We start from the raw sequence: 24,031 nt of genomic DNA on the forward strand, positions 1-24,031 counted from the left end.
TCAGCTAGATTGGCTGGCCAGTGAGCTCAAGAGATCTTCCTGTGTCCACCTCCTTCTCAGTGCTGGAATCATAGACATGTGCTGAAAGACCCAGCTTTTTACAAGATAGGCATTGGAACACAAGTCCTCATGTAACCCATGTTATGTGAACAATGTTATTCATTTTTGGAGGAATGTGGATTTTGTTGTAAAATGCAGGTTTTTAAATACAGATTATTGTGGCAACTTTTATGTAGCTACAAAGCTAGAAGGTAGAAGAATATGCATCGTTTGGTCTCTTTTTAGAAATCTGAATTCTAGCTGGGCGGTGGTGGTGCACGCCTTTAATCCCAGCACTCAGGAAGGAGGCAGAGGCAGGTGGATCTCTGTGAGTTCGAGGCCAGCCTGGGCTACAGAATGAGTTCCAGGAAAGGCACCAAAGCTACACAGAGAAACCCTGTCTTGGGAAAAAAAAACATCTGAATTCTATTAATTTGGATCATCTATATATTTGTAAAATTCAAGGCAAACATTTTTATATAGTATTTTCCTTAAATATGGTTTGTTATTAAACATGTTTTTAACACTTGAAAATGGGGTTCGGGATTTAGCTCAGTGGCAGAAGGTCCTGAGTTTGATCCTCAGCTCCAGGAAGGAAAAAAAACAAAAAAACAAACAAACAAAAAAAACAAAACAAAAAAAAACCACTTGAAAATAGTTAACATACATGACATGAGTTTTGCTTGTAAAATTTTCAAATTTAACATTTTCCCAGGTGAAAGAATAGTCGTCCCCCCCCACACCCCCCTCGACAGGATTTCTCTGTGTAGCTTTGTGCCTTTCCTAGAACTCGCTTTGTAAACCAGGCTGGCCTCAAACTCACAGAGATCCGCCTGCCTCTGCCTCCTGAGTGCTGGCATTAAAGGCGTGCGCCACCACCGCCCAGCAAGAATAGTTGTTGTTTTTTTTTTAATGCTCATATTTTGAGTGAAAGAAACACATATTTATCTAGTCATTAACTGGATTGAATTAAAGGTGGTATAAAGTCCTAGAATTTTGGTATAGAGCTCAGTAAATACAATAAGTATGACAGAAAATACAGGGACATGGCAGGTCAGATGGCAAATTTAAAACTCTGAAGACACAGTGTGTGTCAGTTTTCAGGGACAGGCTGAGGAAAGCTCTTCCTCATTTGCCAGCTGTTCTGGGACTGGAAGAGTTCCAGTGTTCTGGGTTACAGAGGAAGACTGTCTGGAAATGAAGCTCAGAATCCATTGCTGTGGATATTTGTAGGTGTTTTAGAACTCTACAGATGTTTGCTGTGCATAGCGTGTATTTTTAGAACAGAATTGAAACTGTGTTAAACATGTGAACTGCTGTGATTTGTCCTGATTTTACTGAATGAAGTTAGTATTTGATAGCCTCTTAGGTCCTTTCTTACCATGTTAATTGTCTACTTTGAACACAGATTTCATCTGGTTTGAAATACTTTGCTTTAAAAGAACATTATTTTGTAAAAGATTTCCCTCTCTGTAGTATTAGATTGCTTATTGAGAAAATAGATTTATTTTTATTGTTTTCTTTTATGATGTTTCTTTGAATAGATTTTAGCTATTCCTCTTTTATAGGTAACAGTAACTGCACCAACAAGAAAATTATATGTCCTTTAAGTTTATGATTTTGTATTGCAAAATCATACTTACACATAAGCAATGAAGATGGTGATTGCTGACTGAAATTTAATACTAAAGAAATGAATATGTTTTGATCCCTTTGCTTGGTGCTAATTTAATCTCTTTAAAATGATTTCTTTGGCACTCTCTTCTAAGACTTTGAATATATTGAAATGTGCTATTATAATACTTTTGAATAGCATCAGGCTAACAATTTTTATTTGAAATAGATTATGTAAGTCATAGCTATAAGGAGAAAAGTATGTTTACAGAACTACTTTACTCCTGTTTTTATGTCAGTCTTATCAGCCATTGCTTTTCTCAGCGTTTTTCTGTTTCTTTTTTGATTTTACAAAAGTAAGTTTAAAAAATAAACCCCGTTAAATCATAACTATTCTTTTCTTTTTTTAGGTTGTTATGGAGTTGATGGGGAGAGTGACTCTATTATGAGTTCGGCTTCTGAAAACTCCACCGAGCCTTGGTTTTGTGATGCCTGTAAATGTGGTGTTTCTCCTAGCTGTGAACTATGTCCTAATCAGGATGGAATTTTCAAGGAGACAGATGCTGGAAGGTTGATGTCCCCATTATGTTGTGTTAATATGCCTGCTTCATAACATGCCTGCTTTGGAGCTCCTTTTCTTCCATTATGACTTTTGAGTCACATGCTTTTCTTCCCATCTTCTTGGTACAAAGGACTGCATTGGCCAGTAGGCGATAGATCGATGAGGGACTAAGGAAGATCATCTCTCCAGTACTTGGAGTTGTTTTTTTTTTTTTTACTCCTCATCGTTATTACTTAAGGATCCTGTGAAGAAGCAGTGGTAGTTCCTCACATTATAAGGATAGTGCCCAAGGCTCACATCATTTAAATCATATATTAGCTCAAGACCACAGTCTGGTAAATAGAGAAATTTGAACCCAGATCTCTCCACTTCAGGAGTATAGCATACAGTGATTAAAAATGGAGGAAGTTAATATTAAGAATTATTAAAATTATGCCCTAAAAGTACATGGAAGTTATAAATTAACTTCTGAAAGAAATCGTAGGCATGACATAGATTAAGGAATGCCAAAATTAAAGGAATGACCTCTTTCCCGACATTGGGGTTTGGGCTTTGTCACAAGAACTAGTTGTAGCCTAGTTTTCTGCTTTATCTGTCAGTCTTCAGATCTTGAAAGTAGATGGCTGGCCACAAGTTTGCAGGGGGGACTGCAGCTCTCTTTTGAAGCCTGTTACATATGCTGTGTTTATTGAGAGGGCGGTGAAAAGTAATCTGAAGGTTGGGCCAGGGTTGTGACATAGCAGGGACTAAGCATGTGGCCCTACTGTAGCAGATGTACCCTGTCTGTCCTGTTGAGAAACTCACCCTTCTGCTGTCCTCTGTTCTGTTGAGTTCTAGTGCCCAGCTATAGTGATAACAAAATCACATTCACTAAACGACAAATGTGGAGGGAAATCTGTCCCTCATTGCAGAGTACATGTTAAAGCATGACTGTGAAGCTGAGAGACAAATCACTGATACTTAGCACAAAGACCTGTGGTCTTTTCACAGTACTCACACTCACGGTCACTGCTGTATTTGAACAGTTATCATTATAAAAGTGTTGACATCATTTATGTTGGTTTTTCCCTACGAGACTAGGGGTAGTTGACTATAGTGTATAAGTTATTCCCAGTCTTGTGTGTCTTGAAGATTACCCACCTGAATGCTGCCAATAAGAAAAACCTTAAAAACATGAGTGTCGCATTTTTGACAAATAAGGCATTAGAATTTTTAAATTTCGCTTTTTTGTTATTTGAATTTAAGTGGGTATATCTGTGTCTGTGTAGGTATGTGCACATGAATGCAGTGCCTGCAGAGTCCAGAAGAGGTTTCAGATCCCTTGGAGCTGGAGTTATAGGTGCTTGTGAGCTGCCTGCTGTGGGTGTTAGAATCCAAACATGGGTCTTTGCAAGAGCAATATGTGCTTAACTGCTGAGCCATCTCTCTGTCACCTAGAGTGGTTTCATTAAGAATGCTTAATATTTTAGTAATAGCAGCAAGAACGACCAAACAACATAATTTTTCATCATTTTTAACACTGAAAACTTAGGGCATGGTCCACAAATAAAATCTAGACTTAGATATAATATGTTTTACTTTAGTAAAATTAGGAAAAATATTTTCTTCACTTTTTCTCAATTAGTAGCCAGACCCTTGAGAAATAGAGCCTCAGTAGATTGCTAAGATAGCATAGAATCTGCCATAGGATCTTAGGGAACCCTGTGTGCTGAGGATCCAGATCCCTCATCACCTAAGAAAAGAAATGAAGTAAAATAATAGCAAGTGCTTTGCTATATAGGCTAGAACTTATTCATATTGTATACGTGGCATTTTTAACTATGGCCTATAACTGTGGATTTAGTATTAATAGGTGTGTGCTTTCAAAGTATTTTGCCCCTGTTTAGATTCATTTTGTTTGTTTTGTTTTTATTCTACCATGACTTTAGGTGAGTTCCTTAGCCTTGTTATTATGCCTTAGTTTCATAGTACCTTTGAGAAGCTTAAATGACACAATTCATGTAAGACAGTTCTGACGTAGTTGGTGGACAATAAATGTCGTCTTACTCACTATCAATGCTGCTGCTATGAGTGCTTTCTTCTGAGCAGCCACTGCTGTATCATGCCATTTGGTAATTTCTGATCTTGAATATTGAACTTTGAGTAGTCAGTCATGGTGAACTAAGGCCATTTTGAAAAAAGAATAAAAAACGAAACAAACAAACGAAAAACGCAAACAACTCCGCTTCCTTTTGAGAAAGAGAATTTGCCTTACTTGGTTTTCCTGTTAATTTGAAAGTTGTTTTGACAAACTGTCCTTTTGTGCTGTCAGACTCTGCAAAGTAACATGTAATGTTTTCCAAAAGAAGACAAAAGAAAGCACTTCAGCATTGAGGTTTACTAGGAAATACTTACATTAACTACTGTGCATATCACATATATAGGTTAGGTATTCCATGACAGAGAAGTGCAGTTTTGGAATAGACTGTTTAAAGACTTGCGTTTTTTAACGTCCATATTCCCAAGGAGGCCCAAGTAGATATTTTGGGCATTTATGTATTTTGCAGCATGTAATGCCAGTTTGATTTAAGACCAAGAAAGAGAAAAAGTCATCAAAATTGGACAAGTCCTTTAGTATTCTTATCTTCATGTGGGATGCAGGGGAAAAGCAAGAGTAGTATATGGACAGGCTAAAAAAGCTTTGAAATTGATTTATCACATGGATTTAACTAGACTTTCTCCTCTACTGATGTGAGCCATCATTTCTACGTGGAAAATGATTTAATGTGAGAAAATAGCTGTGTAATTCTTGAGATAAAAATTAAATTTTTATTTCATTTCTTAAAAAAGATTTTGCTCTAAGTAATCATGTAGACCCAATTTTGTAAAATATAAAATATTTCTATTCCCCCCCCCCTTTTTTCCCCCTGATTCCTGTTTAAACAGATATTTAACAAAGCAAAGCAAGGCACATACCCTAAAGAGAGACTCAGTGGCCGTTGTGGAAGGAAGAACAGCCTCTGTCTTCCTTCTTTGCAGCCTTTGTAGGCTGTCCTCCTGTGTATTTGGAGTGCAGTATGGCTCTAACTCATTGGTCTTTTTTTTTTCTCGTCAGTAAGCATTATGATACAGCAGAAGTAAGAGAGCACTGAATTTCTTAAACCTTACTGCTTTCTTCTACTAGACCTGCTATATTTGAAAACATCAGTCCTCTGAAAGTGTGATTTGCATAATGAGAAGAACAATTTGCCACTCACAGGAGACATTCAGACCTTTTTATTTTTCTTGTAGCAAATGTTCCTTGCATGAAGACAGTGAGCTACATAGACACTGCTGTAAGCACTTCACAAACATCTAAATTCCAGATTATCTATGTAATGCTCTCTACCTAGGAGACACTGAATCCTTGGTTCTAGGATGAAGGAGTAGAAATATCATGCTGTAGATATATTTTTAAAATATTTTTTTAAATATGAGGAAAAGGTACTACACAGAAAAAGTACTTCAAAATTATTCCATTAGTATAATTTCTATTGCTAGGTAAGCGTTTATTCAAGAAGTATATTACTACTTAGTTGTTGCCTGCCTATAAATAACATATGAATATAATCGAATGCATTGATAATTTCCATTCTATAATGACAGTCTGCTTTTGTCTTTTGGTGGTTTTGTGTTATTTGTTTTCTGCTCCTTTTCCCAATCAACATCTGTCATCATAGCTCCAAGCAAAATGGATGGTAAAGTAACGAGGAATATTTTCTTGTTGTTTTGATTTCTCAACTTAATTACATAAGTTCTAAAATATATGAACAAAAAAGTGCTCAAAGGACCATAATTGTCTTAGTGGTGATTTTCAGTGACTTCGATACATATTTTAATAAGGACTCATGTTGATGTCCTCATATGTATGGCTGGGCAAAATGATACATTTGTGTGCCAGCCACACAGAAATCTTCACTACTTGTGTGACTTGTTCCTATGCATGTTAATAAGGTCAGTACAAAGCATGCAGCCAGCTGTTGGGTTTATCAACGATAAACTCCTGTAGAGAACGGCCACATTTGATACCTCAGTAGAGCATGAAGAAACCACACAGAGTAAATTGAGAAAGCGGCTGCTTGTTGAGATGCTGCTATCTTTATATTGAACTTCGCACAATGCATTTGGGAGGTTGGATTAAAATGTTCCATCTAGAAAATCTCAGAACCATGGATTCTTTTTCACAAAAAAATGATAAAAATTTTAAAGATTTTTTAACTTTTTCTTAATACCTCTATAGAATGATTCTTAGTCTTTTTAAAACTCAGTATGTCACAAAACCAGAACCTTTTAATCTGCAATAAAGCAATATTGTCAATATATACAAAAAGTTCATAGAGACTTGCCATCTCATTTTTATCATTTTTCTTGCACAAGCAATGCATATCTGCTATTTAAATATCAGACAGCTATTCAACATTTTGTTTGGCTGCCAGCAAATAGATACGTAATCAGTTAATAGTTTAAAGAGATCAGAACCAGCTCATTTTTCCTTTTCAGTGTGCTGAAGCTGAACATTTTTTAAAAGTGTTAACAGCATTGTGCAGAATTTATGCAATGTAGTTGTGGGTGGCGTTTGTAAATTTTAATTCAGAGGTTATATAGGGAGCAGATGAGATAAATGAAAGCATGACATCCTTGCATTATTATAACTTTGCTTTGTACCTTTTCCCAGCCATCATCTTTATCCTGAGAAGAAAGTTAAACTTTCTACCAAAACTGTGTTAAAATATATCTCTTAAAATATATCCGTAGGGATATTCAACAGCTTTGGGGGGAAAGGTAGCAATAAAGAACAATTAACCTAATTACTGCAGAATAACTTCGTAGTTCTTAAATTAGAATCCTTAATTCTAAAAGTGCTCACAGTAATGAATGTGAATATCTTTCCTTGAATATGAAAGTGATGTTTTGTTACCCTTGAATAGCAGTCTTATGCAAATATTTAAGAATAACAGATAAGACCAAAGTGCAGTGAATTTTAAGTGAAAAGCAATTATGGTTGCTGAATCTACATTTTGACTAGACTTACTTCTGGAAAAGTAATGCTCACTGCAGTCATGCTTTCTGTGATGAATTATCTGCTATCATTCTATAGCTGTTCTGTATTTTTCAATTAAGAGTCTGAGATGGAGATTTTTTTAAAAAAACATCTGGTCATAGAATGCTTTCAGTAGTATTTTAAGATGGAACATATTTTATGTTCATTTTCTATGTGAGAAATTCAGGAAAGCATTTGATAGCAGAATTGTGTCTTTTTTCTTACAGATGGGTCCACATTGTTTGTGCCCTATATGTTCCTGGAGTAGCCTTTGGAGATATTGATAAATTACGACCAGTAACACTAACAGAAATGAACTATTCTAAATATGGTGCCAAGGTAAGAGAAACTTTATGATTAACTGAAATTGAAAATTTTATTTGTTTCTTTACATAGCCTTTTGAAAATTATGATTGACCACAGAGGTGTTTACTAGCAAGCACACTATATGAGGAACTCTTAGCACTAAGTCATTTGTTATTGTATTATTAAGCTGTTTTGTTTTGCTTTTGTGTTTTTGAGATAATGTCTCACTGTAGCTCAGGTCAGCCTCTTCCTCCTTAGTTCAAGGATCAGGTATGGGTCACCATGCTTGAATCATTTGTTGATAATTGTTTCCCAGAAGGCTAATTTATTGATACTTCCATATAGACTAATTTCAGATAACCTAAGTTTGTAAAAATGCATATTAGTTGATACTGTTTCTATTCTTAGGACCCAGAGAATGCCTTGTTATGCTCAGTTGGATCAAATAAATTTTACTTTAATTTTGGTTGGATCAAATAAATTTTGCTTTAATTTTGGAATAAATTTTATTAAAATTAAGAAAAAGAATATAAAAAGCATCAACTCATTACCACTTCAGCTTTTTTTAATGTAACAAGAAAAATTATCAAATTTCTTCAACATAGTAAATTGATTTTATATATTAATATATGTAAAGTACTTAGAAGACTAAGTGCTTAGCACCCAAGTACTCTTATAATATTATTTATTCTTATTACTAGTATATCGGTTTAATTTAGGTTAATTAGAACTGTGTAAAGAATCCTCTTTCTCATCAGAAGACCTTGCTTGTCTATAGTTATTTGCATTGGTAATACTTAGTGGATGCATCATGAGAGGATAGTTTTTGCTTCAGAAATACTTTTACTGTGAGAGTTTTCCTGGTACTTTCATAGGAGTGTAGCTTTTGTGAAGACCCTCGCTTTGCTAGAACTGGAGTTTGCATTAGCTGTGATGCAGGGATGTGCAGAGCCTATTTTCATGTTACCTGCGCCCAGAAGGAAGGCCTGCTTTCAGAGGCGGCAGCAGAAGAGGTACGTTGCTAACTGTGTTCAGAAGACTTCCCATGTCTGCTGTGCCCTATAGCAATTGTAAAGCATGAGGGAAACATCATAACATATTCTTAAGTCTTTGACCAGACCACTGATTTAAACTTTGAATAGTAAATGACTATGAGTTTTGTCAGTAAAGCTAGTTACAGCATACTGGAAAGCGTATTAACACTTTTATAGTGAGTTTTGGCAGATAAAACAAAATGCAAGATACCTTGAAGTGCTGATATGTGGCATATTTCATACAGGATTATGACATTTTCTTAAGGTAGCTCATTTTCTTTGGCTTCAGTTTTAGCTCCCTAGTATTTCTTCCAGACTTACTGACTTTAGATTAAGTAATTATTTGATTACAAAGTGTATTTTTGGGACTCCTTAAAATTATTTCTAGGACCCTGTGCTTCAAATTAGTTTTATAACAATATAAGATATGTATTTCTAAGTTCTAAACTTTGGAGAGTTCCAGAGATTGCACACAACATAACAATGTAACCTTGAATATGGAAATAGTTTGAGAAACATGCTTTTAGGTTATGAAGGTAGATAATAGAGTTGCAAAAATATAAACTATAGCCCCTCCCACTAAAATTTCTTGCATAATGCCATAGTAGTTATCTTGATTAAAAATATGTATTTACTTAATAGGTTTAACATAAGTTAACTAGGATTGAAGATTATTCAAAGTTTCAATTCATGTGTAAGTTTCTAAAAGTATAATTCACAAAGTCTTTAGCATTCACAATAATTTTAAAGAATTTTAAGGAATCCCAAAAGCAGGTATAATTAATTTTTTAAGCAACTTTTGTGGAGAGATAATTCAGTAAACTTTTACTGTGCATTCATGATACTGTCTGATAATATGTAAGCCATTTCATTTATTTTATACATAAAATTTTACTTCCTCATAAAATATACTTTTAGCTAGGAAATAAGTAGTGTAATGATGAAATTTTTTTGAAAAACACTTGTAGGATGTATTTTATTTTAACTTAAAAAGATCTTAAGTAAAAATTTACATTTTGATGTGTGTCTGTTTTGTTCTAATTTCTGATTCTGAGGAATTGTGCTTTGAAGGAGTGTTGGGTGAACACTGAGCATTTTCACAGCTGCTGGGCAGACATAGATGTATAACTGCAGCATGAGATTGTGTGGATTAATCATGACTGCTCCTGGATGATGGGCAAAGGTGCAGAGGGGCATGCAGTAGGCTTGAGAGGACTGTGTAGGTCGCAGGTAAAAATGAGGGAATCTAAGTTCAGCTCAGTTGTGTAGTTCTGGGTAACTGAACTTTATAGTCAGATGATTCTTTTGTAGACACTTTCAGTTTATTTTTGAGAGATTTGCCTTCTATAGTAAGATTGTTGGGGTTCCTTTGCGTAACACTATACATGATGATCCTTTTTGGAGAAGACAAAAGCCTCTTTAGTTAAGTAGAAAGTAAAAATGTATAAAACATTGGAATGCATAATGATTGGGAGATGGCTTCTCCCCATCAGAAGGCATGCAGATTAATACAAAACCAAACATAATTAATAGTTTGCAGTCGCTGTGTCTAAGAGCTAATTTGGGGAAATGTACAGGACAACCTTAAATAATAAAGTCATCAAACCTGGACCTGAGGCCTCTTCCTGCCTTGATGCTTTCTTTTATTGATTCGGTAAATGTGCTGGATGCTGCCTTGCTTAGTGGAGAGGTTTTGTTTTTGTGGGGTTTTTTAGTGTCTCTGTTTTGTTTTGGTTTTTCGTTTGGTATTTTTATTAAATCACATTTCTGTAGATCTTTAGTTTGTTGTTATAAATACTTAAGAGAATTGGAACTTTTGTTGTTTTTGGCTACAGGATCTTACTATATATTCCAGCTGATGTGAATTCACTGCCTAGCCCAGGCTAGTCTCAAATTCACAATCCTTCTGTCTCAGCCTTCTCAGTGCTGTGATTAGAAATGTGTGCTGTTGCAGCCCATGAGAATTGGAAATTTATAAGATTCTTTACAGAGTTTCAAAAACTGTGAATTGTTAAGATGTCAGTGAGATTTGCTTTTGATATTTATTTTGTTAAAATTGAAGAGTTATTTGTAATGGTTGTACACATATACATTGGATACATATAAGATCCCCTTTCCCCCTGAAACTGAGTCTCATTAGGTAGTCCATGGTAGCCTCAGTGATCCTTCTGTTCGTGCTTCTGAGTGCTAAGATTATAGGGCACACCCACTTCAGCATTTTTTAAAATGTAGAAGCATTTTAAATTAAAGCAGATATATTGTTTATAAGGACATCTTGTCTTCTGCTTCAATTTTATGTTCCCTTTAGGTTTCCTAGAAAGCTTTTATTTTCTTGTTTAGACTTGTTTATCAAGTTTGATGTCACACTTTTCTAGAGCTATTTTATGTAGATAGTAAAAGGAAGCTTGAACAATAGAATTAAGCACCTCAATTTTATCCAGTGATATTTATCATAGTTTTAAAGTTTTTATAGCCTTTGGATATATTGCTTTCCACATTGGTGAAAATCCACTAGAAGTTTGAGTGCTTTTTCATCTACTTGGTAAAATATTCCAAATTACAAGAATAGTCCAATTGTCATGTTTTAAACACAGCATGCATTTATTCAAAGATGTTAAAATAAACACCTACAGCACAGAAATTTATATTTCATATCTTAAAGTTACTTATTATCTAACTAAACTCATAGTAATTTCTTCTTTGATCAAAATATGACTTTGCTAGTGTTACACAGTTATAATATTATTTAGAAAACAGTGTCTAAAATAGTATAAATTTATTATAGATTCTATTGATTTTTAATACATATTTGCCTCCATTCTGCCACTCCTCCCAGATGTACCCTTAATTCCATACCTACCCAATTTTCTTCTTCTTCTTCTTCTTCTTCTTCTTCTTCTTCTTCTTCTTCTTCTTCTTCTTCTTCTTCTTCTTCTTCTTTTATAGCCCATCTAGCCCAATACCAGTGGTTATATACAATTTGGTGTGTGGCCATCCAGTAGAGCATGTTCCACCTACCAAGAGCCAGATCTGTTAAAAAAAAAACACAAAACAAAACAACAACAACAACAACAACAAAACAACTAATTCTTATTCTCCCAGTTGCTATCAGTTAGAAACTACCTTCTCATCACGGGTTGAGACCAACCCCTGTCTATGCTGGCTTTTGTCTTGCTTCAACTTCCTGGAGGCTTGTGCTTTCTGTTACTGATATGAGTTCCTGAGTATAACTACTCTGTTCTGGCTGGGAAATACATCAACTGATTCTGGCTCTTACAATCTTTCTGCTCCCTGAGGCTTAGGAGGAAGGAGTGTGCTTCAGATGTCTAATTTAGGGCTGAATAATATGCAAGTCTTATGCTCTGTGCCTTGGCCAGTTGTGGGGCTCTGTGTTAATCCCTAGTTATTGGAAAAAGAAATTTCTCTGCCGAGGTTTAAAAAGATTCATTAATCTATGGATACGAGGGTAAGTCATTAGGAGTAGGTTTAGTATTGTGTCCCTTGAGCAAAGTTAATAGTAGTAGGTTGTTCCCTACAGCCTACAACCTATCTAACCATAGATTCATGGTTAGGTATGGGTTCCATCTTGTGGGATGGACCTTAAATGGAATTAGAAAATGGTTGGTTATTCTCATGGATTCATTCCCTAATTGCACCAGTGGGAATATCTTGCCTGACTAGTTGTTGTTAAAGCTCACAGAATTCACAGTGGGGTAGGATTAATGATTACTTTTTTTTTTCTCCACTAGGGAGCATAATACCTTATGAAGCTTCTAGGTCAATATCAGCTTGGTTTATCTAGGTCAGTATCAGTTTGATCTACCCACCTTCTATGACTCCATGTTCTGTTGTCTTTAACTGTAGAGTCAGTACCATAAGCTCTGGAAGGTAACTTAAGAGCAGCAGCAAAAGCCTGTGATATTTGGAGGTCTTTGGGGCCTCGCTGGCCAACAACTCCAAAAGTAGTAACCCATTCCTGACATTGGACTTTATTTTATAGATTTGCATATAATCTTTGAAATAATGAATTGAAATCATTCCCAGATTAAATTTCAAGAGCTCAAATTAGAATTTTGGCTGCTGAACTGATGCCTCAATATTGCTAGAAGAACCAGGATTGTTAGAAACCAGTTGTTGCTGGGTTAAATGATTATAAAAGGATTCATCAAGATAGCCATTACTAGAGTTTTGTCATTTTATACAGACATTTTAGTGTCTTTTATGTGATCATGTTAAGCATTTGGTAACTTACAGTTGTTTTTTGAAAACTGTTCTGAATTAACTTTCCATCAGGCTACTTGGCTTACTGTTTTTTTCTCCCACTTACCCTCTTAGCAGTATTTTCAGAACTTTCAGAACACGTCTACTTAACTGCATTGATGCTCCCTGGTCAGACTCACTCTTTCTGACTGAGGTAATGCAGTCTTAACTTTTCTTGCTCTTGTTTTCCTAAGAGCAGAGGCTGGCAGATACTTTCTTTATAAGGCCCTATATAGAATTCCTTATAAAATGTATATATGCATTCTTTATAGAATGCAAATATTTTAGTTTTGTAGGCCTATGGGTAGTTTGCTATTATAGTATGAGAACAGCCATAGATAATATTTAAAATGAATGATTGTGGCTGCATGCCTATAAAACTTTACAAAAACAGGCATGGCCATGTTTGGCCCATGGTGAATTTTGCTGAAGCCTTTTGTAGGACAGAAAGGCTATTACTAGTACACCTAGCATTAAATCTCAGCCAGATTTTGTTATCCTGCTCCCAGTCCTTCGCCAATACTTTCGACACTGATTGTGATGTGGTTTATCCATTTTCAATATATTGCATCGTATCCTGTCAGTTTCTAATAAATTACGGGAAGGAAACATTCTCTACCTTCTTGAGGTTTTATTCAAGCCCCGTGGCATAAACTCACAATTGCTACATTAATTAGAGAAAAGACAGTCTCACTCCTATCCTTATTATAGGAGTCCACAAAAAAAATTGTGATGCTCCGAAAAGCTACAGTTACTAATTTAATGAAAACTGAAAGAAGATTTGTAGGGAGAATCAAGTTTCTAAGTGAATAAGCAATCCCTACCAATATGTATGTGGCTTTATGACATATGCTTTTTTTTTCCAGATGTTGTATGCCTCCTAGGTTTTCAGTCACATAATAATACTTAATTACTGTGGCCTAAATATTAAATCAACTATTTCAGATATACGAAGTCTAGGCAGTTTATTATTGGTGAAATTATTAAGGCCACTCCACGTAGTTAAAAGGAGATTTATTTAATGGCGTAACTTACAAATTAAGGGATAGGTAGGTTGCGGGGTCTGGGGAAGGTGTATCGCAGTCCAGCGGTGTTCTCTGGAGCTCTGCTTGGCCCACCTCCACCGTCCAGGATCCCGGACCAGAACGCGCAGGCCCATCCAGCTCTCGGGTCTCCAGGCGTCTCCCTTGGCTCCGCCTTGTAGGCGTGACAGTTGCCGAAGTCTCAATGGGGGTTGGAACTTCCAGATCAAAGCTGGAATGGCTACCCACTACATCTCCCCCTTTTTGTCTAAATAAGAAAGTTCTAACCTAATACAAGACTATATACAAAGGAATGGTTATCAAATATTGTCCAGGAATAATGAGGGATAATGACCTAGATAAGATGGAACTACAACCAATGCACACAATATCAAGCAAGAAACACATACTAAAATCCAGAGAAGTACAGAGCATAGGTAAATGGCATGTTACAAAGATCGTTCCAAAAGTTGTCCTATCCTAAAGAACCTGAATCTAATACTTAATATGTTCTATCTACTAAGTGGTAACTATAACTGCTTGTCTTCAATCCCATCAAAGACTTGAGAAGGAATATAATGGTACCTGAGAAATGGTAGATGGATGCAAGCAACTTTCGGGAATCTTGCAAGAGTAGACTGAGACAGCTGGCAGCCTGGACAGTCACCTAATGTTTCTCAGCATTGTTGGTGCATTCAAATTGGCTACAGGCATAAAGTATCTGACAGATCATTTTCCGAAGCAGGAATTCTGAAAGACCATCTTACCCTGTCTTGGCAGAGTACAGTGGTTGCTTTCCTTGTGTCCCGCTTGTCCAGAAAGGACAGCATTGCATTTGTACTGTCAGCCGTCGAGGCAAGGGCAGTTCTTTGCCCAGTAGGCCATTTTGTGCCAAGAAGACAAACTTCCAAATGGAAATGTCTTAGAAGCCCAACATTCTCTCGGGATCAAATTGGTGCAGCCAGGAGCAATTGTGTCTCACGTCAACAGAATTCTAAGTTATTCAAATGCCATATTCTCTAGGTCTATAAAGTGTTTGAAGATTACCTGTCCATCTGACTTATGTATCTGTAAATCTGGATAACCTAACTAACGTAACTATAGAGATGACAAGCATAGGTGACTATAAATCTGTAAGTCTTATCTACCAAAATAACCTAAGGACTAAGGCTTCACGTAAACAAGGTAAACAGTCTATAAGCAAATGTATGGTAAAGAACGATGACTTCAAAACTGTGACAATACACAAGATATTTATAACAGAAGTAGGAATATATAGTGCGATATGCAATATGACAATCTTAAATATATATCAATATACTGAATATCCTAAAATTATATATATATGTATATATATATATATATCTGACTTGATCTATATCTTTTTCCCCCTCATTCCATTTTTTTTTTTATTCCTCAGGATACAGAGTCATTGCATTTCTTACTTAACTTTTAAAATTCGTAGTTAAGCATTAATTAAGATTGTCTTAGTACTAGGGAGATGGCTCAGTTTTTAGTGTTTGCCATGAACGCATGAGAACTTGAGTTCAAATCTCCAGTACTCCTGAAGGAAGCTGGGTGTGATGGCACATGCCTGTAATCCTAATACTGAGTAAAAGGAGAAAGGCAGCTCCTTGGAGCTTGCTAGCCATCTAGCCTCGCCAAATTGTTGATCTTTAGGACCTAAAAAACCCTTATTAACAATGACAATAAAAAGACAGATGCAGCTTCCACACAGAAACATAAACATGTGCACATGCACAGAACACACATTCAGTCTGGTTTGGGATAATTAAATAACCTCTTCAGGTTAAGTGTGTATAGGATAAACCCATGTCAATTCTGTTTTTTTTTTTTTTTAAATAGAGATTATATTGTTACTTTGAAATAATTTTGTTAGGTTTTATATTAGTGTCCAAATCGGTGTCTACATCTTCAAATTTTTAATCTTACACAGTGCCATATACTTTGGTATCTATGAGTATCATAGTACAGAATTGCTTTATATGCTTTTAAAAATCTTAAGTACAGATCAGAATTTCAAGCTTATTATTTCTCTTTCTATTCTGTTTCAAATGTACCTGCCTGAAAGTGTCATTTCTCTTTGGATTATAAATCCCTATCTAACTAAGAGTCCCTTTTAGTATAACTTAGATAAAAAAACTACATAGATATCTTATCTTTATAGGGACAGACCTACAGAATGAATTGCCAACTGTTTCTTAATAGCTATCATATGCAAATTACTTTAATTTTTTGTTATATTTAAAGAAATGATTTGTGTCTTGACTAGGATTAAGGTTGTTTTCTACCCTACTGTTCTTAAAGTTGTTTCCTTCCATTGACCCTTCCCACTTTCTCCCACTTGTTTTCTCTCAAATTCACAGCTATTATTTCTTTAATTGGTGTGTGCTTTAATTGGTGTGTGTGTGTGTGTGTGTGTGTGTGTTACTAAATATATAAATACAACCTTCTCTACTCAGTCAAGATAAGGTTACTTGTATGTGTATGATTTCAGGGCTCAGTACTTGGTATTGAATAACCAATTTGAGGTACTTGCCCATGGGTGACTACTTCTCCTGCTCTCATCATTTCTTAATTGCCTTAATTATTTTTTGTCTAGTGTTGGAGCCCCTATCCCCTTTAGTGTATCTGTTGGTGTCGTCTTTGTTCAGGTCTTATTTAGGCAACTGTATTGATGAGACTTCATGGATATCATTTCTAGGAGATGAAATCTTATAGCAGATTTTCCTGTTGCTCTGGCTCTTGCTTTGTTTCCACTCCCTCTTAACTCTGATCCCTGAACCTTATGTACAGGAGTTGAGTTGTACACGTATCAGTTGGGGCTGGGTACTCCATGGTCACTTGTTCTCTGTATTTTTATCAGTTGTAGTTTTCTGTAATGGCCTATTGTCTCTTGCAAGGAGATGTATCTTTGATGACAGGTGAGATCTCTACTTGCCTATAGACATAAGGATAAATATTTATAATGTAGCTAGGATTATACTGGTTTAATAAACTGGTGTTTTCAGGTTCTGCTCCAAGATCCATGACTTCACTAGCCTTGGTAGTTGCCTAGGCTTCTAGTACCAGGCATAGTTTTCCTCTTGTTGAGTAGATCTTAAGTTGAATTAGAGAGGTGTTGGCTAGCACTGAGGTATGCATGCCATCATTGAACCCTTTGAGATAGCATGCTATGCTGTCATTTCTTTAGTTTATTGGCATCATAGCTGGGTAGGACTATTAGTTGCTCCTCTCCTTTGGAAACTTGCATGGTGCCATCTTGTATCATGAAAGCTAGTCCTCAGGAACGAGGCTTTCAGGTCAGAACCAACTTGGATTGTTTGGGTTCTGTATCTCCAGCAATAGAGACTTATCTTCAACCCCTAGGAGACAACCGGGGCAGTTGAAATAACCTGTGTTTTGGGAGTTTCTTGGACTACCCTGACCAGTGCATTAAAATGTACCCTTTGGCTGACACCATGTTCCCATGTGAGATATTAGTTATAAGAGGATAAAAGGGGAGTACCTGAATCTTGTTATTGACAGGGTCTGGTCTTCCTCGTCTGTTATGTACAGGATAAAACATATGTATACATTGGCAATGAGTTAGGAAACTTTCACGTACTTGTATTTGCTTGTCTTTTACACACACACACACACACACACACACACACACGTATTCACTGTTGCTTTCATTACATTTATGGATATGTAACTCTAATATTTGTTCATGGTTCCTCCCTAAGATTGTTGAAATTTTATTTATTATACAACAATTTTTTAAAGAAATACACAAACATACCCAAATAACATGTTTTTTTTTTTTTTTTATCAGTATTTTGCAATACATATGGCCCTTTATTATTTTGCAGTGCTAGGATCAAATCCAGGTCTTGCTCATGTTAGGCAAGTGTTGTATGGATGAACTATATTTCCAACCCCAACAAAGCCCTTTAGAGAAAAAAAGTTGGTAATTTGAGGCTAGTTGATTGCGTTTCAAATGCAGTAAGTAATTTTTTATTATGATGTATGAAAATTACTTCCTCAATATTTTATTGATGTAACCATCACTAGGAGATTTGTCAAAAAAGAAATATTATGTGGTGATGGTTTGTTTTTAAAATGACCTATGGAGTAAAAACTTTCAATTTTTTTTTTTTCTTTTTTAGGATATAGCAGATCCATTTTTTGCTTATTGTAAACAACATGCAGATAGGTTAGACAGAAAGTGGAAAAGAAAAAACTACTTGGCTCTACAGTCCTATTGTAAAATGTCTTTGCAGGAGAGAGAAAAACAACTATCTCCTGAAGCACAGGTATGGGAATCACACCAAAACTGACTGTTTTCTTTTCAGATTTCATGTGTATTTTCTATTGATGTGAGTGACATTGAGATCTAGCATATAAAACATAGTTTAAATTTTTACTTAAGCAGTGGTTTGTGATTAAACATGAGTAGAGTTTGTTTCTGAAGATATTATTCTTCATCATGTCTGTGGTGTAGTCATTTGTAAAGTATTATTTCCATGTTGAAAATTTTAGTTGGAGACATTATGCAGAGGGTCTAAATTAGAGATCTCCATCAAATTCTTCCCCTCAGAGCTCAGGGAATTCTGCAAAAGAGGAGGCAAAAAGATTGTAAGAGTTAGAGGGGATGGAGGCCACCAGGAGAACAAGGCCTTCTGAATCAACTAAGCACGGTGCATATGAGCTCACAGAGACTGTAGCCGCAAGCACAGGGCCTACATGTGTCTACACCAGGTCCTCTGCACCAGTATTATAACTTATTCCTGGCTATGAGAATGAATGGATCTCTGACTATTTTGCCTGCTCTTGGGGCTCTTTTCCTCCTGTTGTGTCCAACTTTGATATGAAAGTTTTTGCTTCATCTTCCTACATTTTATTTTGTCGTGTTCGGTTGTTATCTCTTGGAAGCCTGTTCTTTTCTAATGAGAGACAAAAAGTGAGTTGATCTAGAGGGGAAGGAGGTGGGAAGGAACTGAGAGGAGTGGAGGGAGGGGAAAGTAATCATGATATGTTGTATAGGAAAATAATATATTTTCATTAAAAGAAAACAATTTTTTGAAAAGAAAACAGGCTTCTAAAGGATAATAATAAAATATAATAAGATAAAACAGAAACTTACACTGGAATAAGACAAAACAAATGGACAGAAGGAAAAGAACCCAAAAGAAGGCATAAGAAACAGACCCATTTGTTACCATACACAGGAATCTCACACAGGAAGCCACGGTATATATGTAAGGACCTGTAGGGTAAAAGACAGATGAAAAAAGTTTTATATAAATAAAATTGAAATTAAAAATAGTAAAGAACTTTTAAAAAAAGGAAAAGGTCTGAAATAATACTGTAAGACAAGAACCTCTAACAATGCTTTGGTTCGTTTTCTCTTGGCAATCTATTGCTGGTCCTGCAGCCTATCCTTACGAGTAGTTTGTTTCCCCATTGAGACTCCCTTGGAGGAAACTAAGTTTTCATTTGCAAGTGGTTATCAATTGGAGATTGCTTCTGGGTTAGACATGGGGGCCTGTGTCCATTTCTTTAGCTCTAGGACCCCATCTGAGGGCAGCTGTAAGAGGTATGGACCCATTTATTACAACTCCAGAATTATGTGGTACATCTCCAAGACCACTTGATAAATCTGATTTGCCTTAATTATAAGATTTTAGTATTGCTACCATCTCTAAGCAAATGTAAAAGTTATGAGCAATATATTCCATTTTTTCTTTCAAACTTTATGCATTTCTTTATAGGCAAGGATCAATGCTCGACTGCAGCAATATCGTGCCAAGGCAGAGCTGGCTCGATCTACCAGACCACAAGCCTGGGTACCAAGGGAAAAGTTACCCAGGCCACTCACAAGTAGTGCTTCAGCCATTCGTAAACTGATGCGCAAAGCAGAACTAATGGGGATCAGTACAGATATCTTTCCAGTGGACAATTCAGATACTAGTTCTAGTGTGGATGGAAGGAGGAAACATAAGCAGCCAGCTCTCACTGCTGATTTTGTGAATTACTATTTTGGTCAGTACAGACACTAATCTTCCTGAGAATAATTTACTAATGACAGAATTTGATGTATTATTAATGTTTTAGAAAATCATTCCTATGTTATATATGTAATTTCCTAAGTTGTAGCCTTTTGTAACTTCTAGCTCACATTTTATTTTGTTTTTAAATATACTTAGAATTGTTTGATCAATGTAGGTTTATCCAAATGACCATCTCTATGGCTAGTTTGATTCTTTGTGTATGTTTATTACGTTTATGTATTAGCCTTTACTTTCTACTGAAGTAAAATTGGATATTTAATTTAAATAGAGAGAAATATGCGCATGATTCAAATTCAGGAAAATATGGCTGAACAAAAGAATATAAAGGATAAATTAGAGAATGAGCAAGAAAAGCTTCATGTAGAATATAATAAGGTACGTTGGCTATAAATACACAGTATTTAGTAGATTGTATTTATAGTTGTTTTGTGATTTTATTGCATTTCTGTGGTTCAGTTTGAAATTCTGTAGCTCTTAGGCTCTTTTCCATCCGCCTTCATCATTTTCATTACCATCATTCTCTTCCTGAGCACTTCCTTATGCTAGGCACTGTTTGATCTCTTGACACATAGTAAGTCATTAGTTCTCTCCTTGTCGCTGGCGTGAGTTATTATTGCTCCTGTTTTTAGGGGTTGGAACTGAGGTGTGACGAGGTAACATAATTTGCACGTGGCCGCACAGTTATTGGTGCTGGTGTTTGACACTAACACAGCTAACCTCATTCCTTATTTGTAACTGTACACACCATTATAGACCTTTTTTTTTAAAGTTTGTTGAAAATTAGAAAACTCAGCCTTAAATTAGTAATCTTTCTTAAATTAGATGGTATTTTTGATATAAATATTTCCCCATTTAAAATTTTACTTTAAATCTTCCTGTCTAATATCATATAAAGCAAGATATTACTGAATTGTTAGGTTCTAAGTAGCATGAATATTTAAACTGGTATCTAATTATTGTTCAAAAAACATTTAAAGAATTGAAATTAGTAGGAAATAATGTCTGGTAATCCCCAAAGACTATGGGGAAATAAAGCCAGACGGTCTGGAGATTTTTGGTAGTTATTATGATCTTAGCCAAATGAACCTCTGTGATTCTTAGTTTTCTCATGAGAAAAGTAATGGAAATGTGTGATTTGATAAAAACATAGCAAAATATGTGTTAAATTATGTGCCAAACTAATGAAATATATAGATATATAACTATCATCATTACTAAAAACACAGAGTTTACCTTCTCTTGAGCATGTTCACCATACTAAGTAATAATAATGTATCTTTGTCTTTCAGTAGTTATCTGACTTGAATATATTACAATATATGGAAAATAAATGTGGAAATTTTTATTAACTTATATTTATACATAAAAAGCTTACTAATTTGACTTAATCTTTTTGTAGCTCTGTGAATCTTTAGAAGAACTGCAGAATCTGAATGGGAAACTTCGAAGTGAAGGGCAAGGAATATGGGCCTTACTTGGCCGAATTACAGGGCAGGTTAGTTTCTTTTCAGTTAGTTTCTTCAATTCTTGCTCTCTGTGAATTTTCAAAGTACATATTTCTTACATAATAGCCACTTTGTTAACTAAATAATTCTATTCGATCAGAGCCTAATCCCCTGGGGTAATGATTTCTGTCTGAAATACTTACAGACCACTGGTAGCCACTGCCTACTGAGAACCTGTACCTTAATTTGGTTCATTCATCAGCTATCTTGTTGGTATTTTTTGTTTTTTGTTTGCTCAAATTGATTGACTTGTCATTTCTGATGAGCTAAGATGTGAAGCGTGAGTTTTCTCTAGTATATTCTTTATTCAGTGGTTTTAGATTCTTTGTCACAGTTTTTTTTTCTTTCCATTTTTATGTCCTGCTCATTTTTGCAATTTATTTGTATTTAAAATTAAAAAATTCAAACAGAGCCATTCATTTTCATGTTAATTTTGTTTTCATCTGCACAAGAGGTACAGTTTTTGAAACTTAGATGTTAAAGTATGTTTTTTTGTATGTATTGGTAACTATTATTAGTAGTTATAGGACAAGCAAAGGAAAGGCCCTGTGTCCTTGAGCAACTGTAGCCTGTTAATGTGCTTCATATTAAAAAGAAAAACGTCTAAAATGGAGGTTTTTAGATGTCCTTTAATACTATGTATAATAAATGATAAGATTTTTTTTTCACATGATTTCACTTATAGGTGATAGAGACTCACTGTTTGTGGTTCTTTTGTAAATTAATTTGTAGGATTTTTAATTGTATAAATTTTAGACATCTGTAAAAATCAACTTCCTGATATAATGTATATAAATATAAAGTAATGCATGTTGATTTGTACAGTACCCTGTTGGTTTTGAAAAAACTTCTTTTGTGAACAGAGTGCATGTCATTGGTACCACAAAGAATAATTCATTTCAAAAGACAAAGAGGAAGAGTTACCTTTAGGCATGTTAACTCTTGTTCTTGTTGATAGGTAGTTAATAGATTTTTGGAAGATTATGGTATTTGGGGAGTGTAAAAGGCTACTTGCCAACTAGCATTTGGTTTTCACTTGGTTTATATTTGTTCCATAAAAACCTCCTCTACAGTTTGAAATATTATCTACTATAAAAGACATTTCCATTTATTAAATAACTTCATAGAAGATTGCAAATTGCATTGTGTGAAGGTGGCATGCACAGACATAAAATTCGTGTTTATCATTTTGTGATGCTTTTCCAGTTGGCTGAACAGATGTGGGCTCACTGGGCCACTAAGAAATGACTTTGATAGATGATTGCTGTCTCAGAAGCCAGCATACTACAGATTAGTGGAGAGCCAAGGAGAATCTCATCCGCTTTTTTACAGGGTTTGGTCCAATAAGATAATTTTTCTAATTAACCTATGAAACACCAATACAGCTGGGAAGTTGCAAAGAAACGGATTGATGTTTTTGCCCAAGTATACTGTGTTAGGTTTTTAAGCCTTCTCTACTGTCCTCATCTTTTAGGGTTTTCAAGCTAAAGTAGCATATTTCTCATAATGTGGAGTGTAATTCTGAGAACTGATGAGTGTGTAATTGTAGCTTTTTAGTAGAAGAAAGTGAGATTAAAAAATCGTTTTCTTTCTCTTTACTAATATCGCTGGTAAGGCAGATTTGCCTCTCTGAATCCTAGCTTATCTAGTTAGATTTAGTGGCAAATAGGGGAAAATGTTGCTTTGTACTTCATCTTTAAAACAGCATCTACTACATTTATTCATATCAATAGAAGTTGAATGTACCGGCAATTTTACGAGCACCTAAGGAGAGAAAACCCAGTAAAAAAGAAGGAGGCACACAAAAGACGTCTGCTCTTCCTACAGTACTTTATAGGCAAGTAATGAAATCATAAAAGAATAATAATTGTTTATCTTTCAACTAATATGTACTAGTCAGAAGGTACTTTACATATCTGAGAGCAATTATGGTCCATTTCAGAATTTCAGCTAAGTATGTTTCAGGTGCATTTGATCGAAAATGCTTTGTAGATTGGATGATATAAGAGGTATTTGTTGTTCTTCAGAAAGATAAATGATGTATCTTCTAAGGAACTGAGAATAAATTTTCATATGCTCCATGGAAACAAAGAATTCCATGGAAATAAGAAATTACAAAATACCCAGACAGAATAGCTCAGTTGGGAGAGTGTTAGGCTGAAGAAAGTACAAAAGTACTTTAAAAGCTGTGCCTGTTATATTCCATTAATCTCTTAAATTTACTTATAATCAGTAATTATATAATTTTTAATGAACTTAATTAATAAGTAAACATTTATATTTTACTTGAATGAGTTGTAAAATTTTGCTTTTGATTTAGGTAGTGATGAATGGTAATGAATAAAGATGATGAATTTTATATTTTAGTCTGTCTGTACTTTTTTCTCTCCTTGCTCAGTTGTAATAATTTCATTTCCAGACATAGTTTTCTCCTTTACTTCCTGTGTTCAGTATTTTAACAGTATTGATCACTGTAGTAGTTTTACATGACAATTTCATTTTCTATATCTAAATAAAGGCTTCATTTTTTTCTATATTAAAATAAGAGGTCAC

At 35.1% G+C, this 24,031-nt stretch overlaps 1 protein-coding gene across 3 annotated transcripts in view; it reads left to right on the top strand.

The window, feature by feature from the left end:
• Phf14 (PHD finger protein 14) overlaps positions 1-24,031 on the top strand; it is a 139,347-nt gene that overhangs the window by 23,792 nt on the left and 91,524 nt on the right. For all 3 annotated transcript variants that reach the window (XM_059257383.1, XM_059257382.1, XM_059257384.1), the window contains 8 exons: positions 2,064-2,223; positions 7,502-7,613; positions 8,456-8,593; positions 18,069-18,215; positions 19,674-19,944; positions 20,242-20,348; positions 21,373-21,468; positions 23,212-23,315. In XM_059257383.1, coding sequence (XP_059113366.1) covers positions 2,064-2,223; positions 7,502-7,613; positions 8,456-8,593; positions 18,069-18,215; positions 19,674-19,944; positions 20,242-20,348; positions 21,373-21,468; positions 23,212-23,315 — 1,135 coding nt within the window. The remainder of the gene's footprint in view (positions 1-2,063; positions 2,224-7,501; positions 7,614-8,455; positions 8,594-18,068; positions 18,216-19,673; positions 19,945-20,241; positions 20,349-21,372; positions 21,469-23,211; positions 23,316-24,031) is intronic.

The sequence above is a fragment of the Peromyscus eremicus genome, chromosome 3, assembly GCF_949786415.1.
Source record: "Peromyscus eremicus chromosome 3, PerEre_H2_v1, whole genome shotgun sequence".
In the NCBI taxonomy this organism is placed as follows: Eukaryota; Metazoa; Chordata; class Mammalia; order Rodentia; family Cricetidae; genus Peromyscus; species Peromyscus eremicus.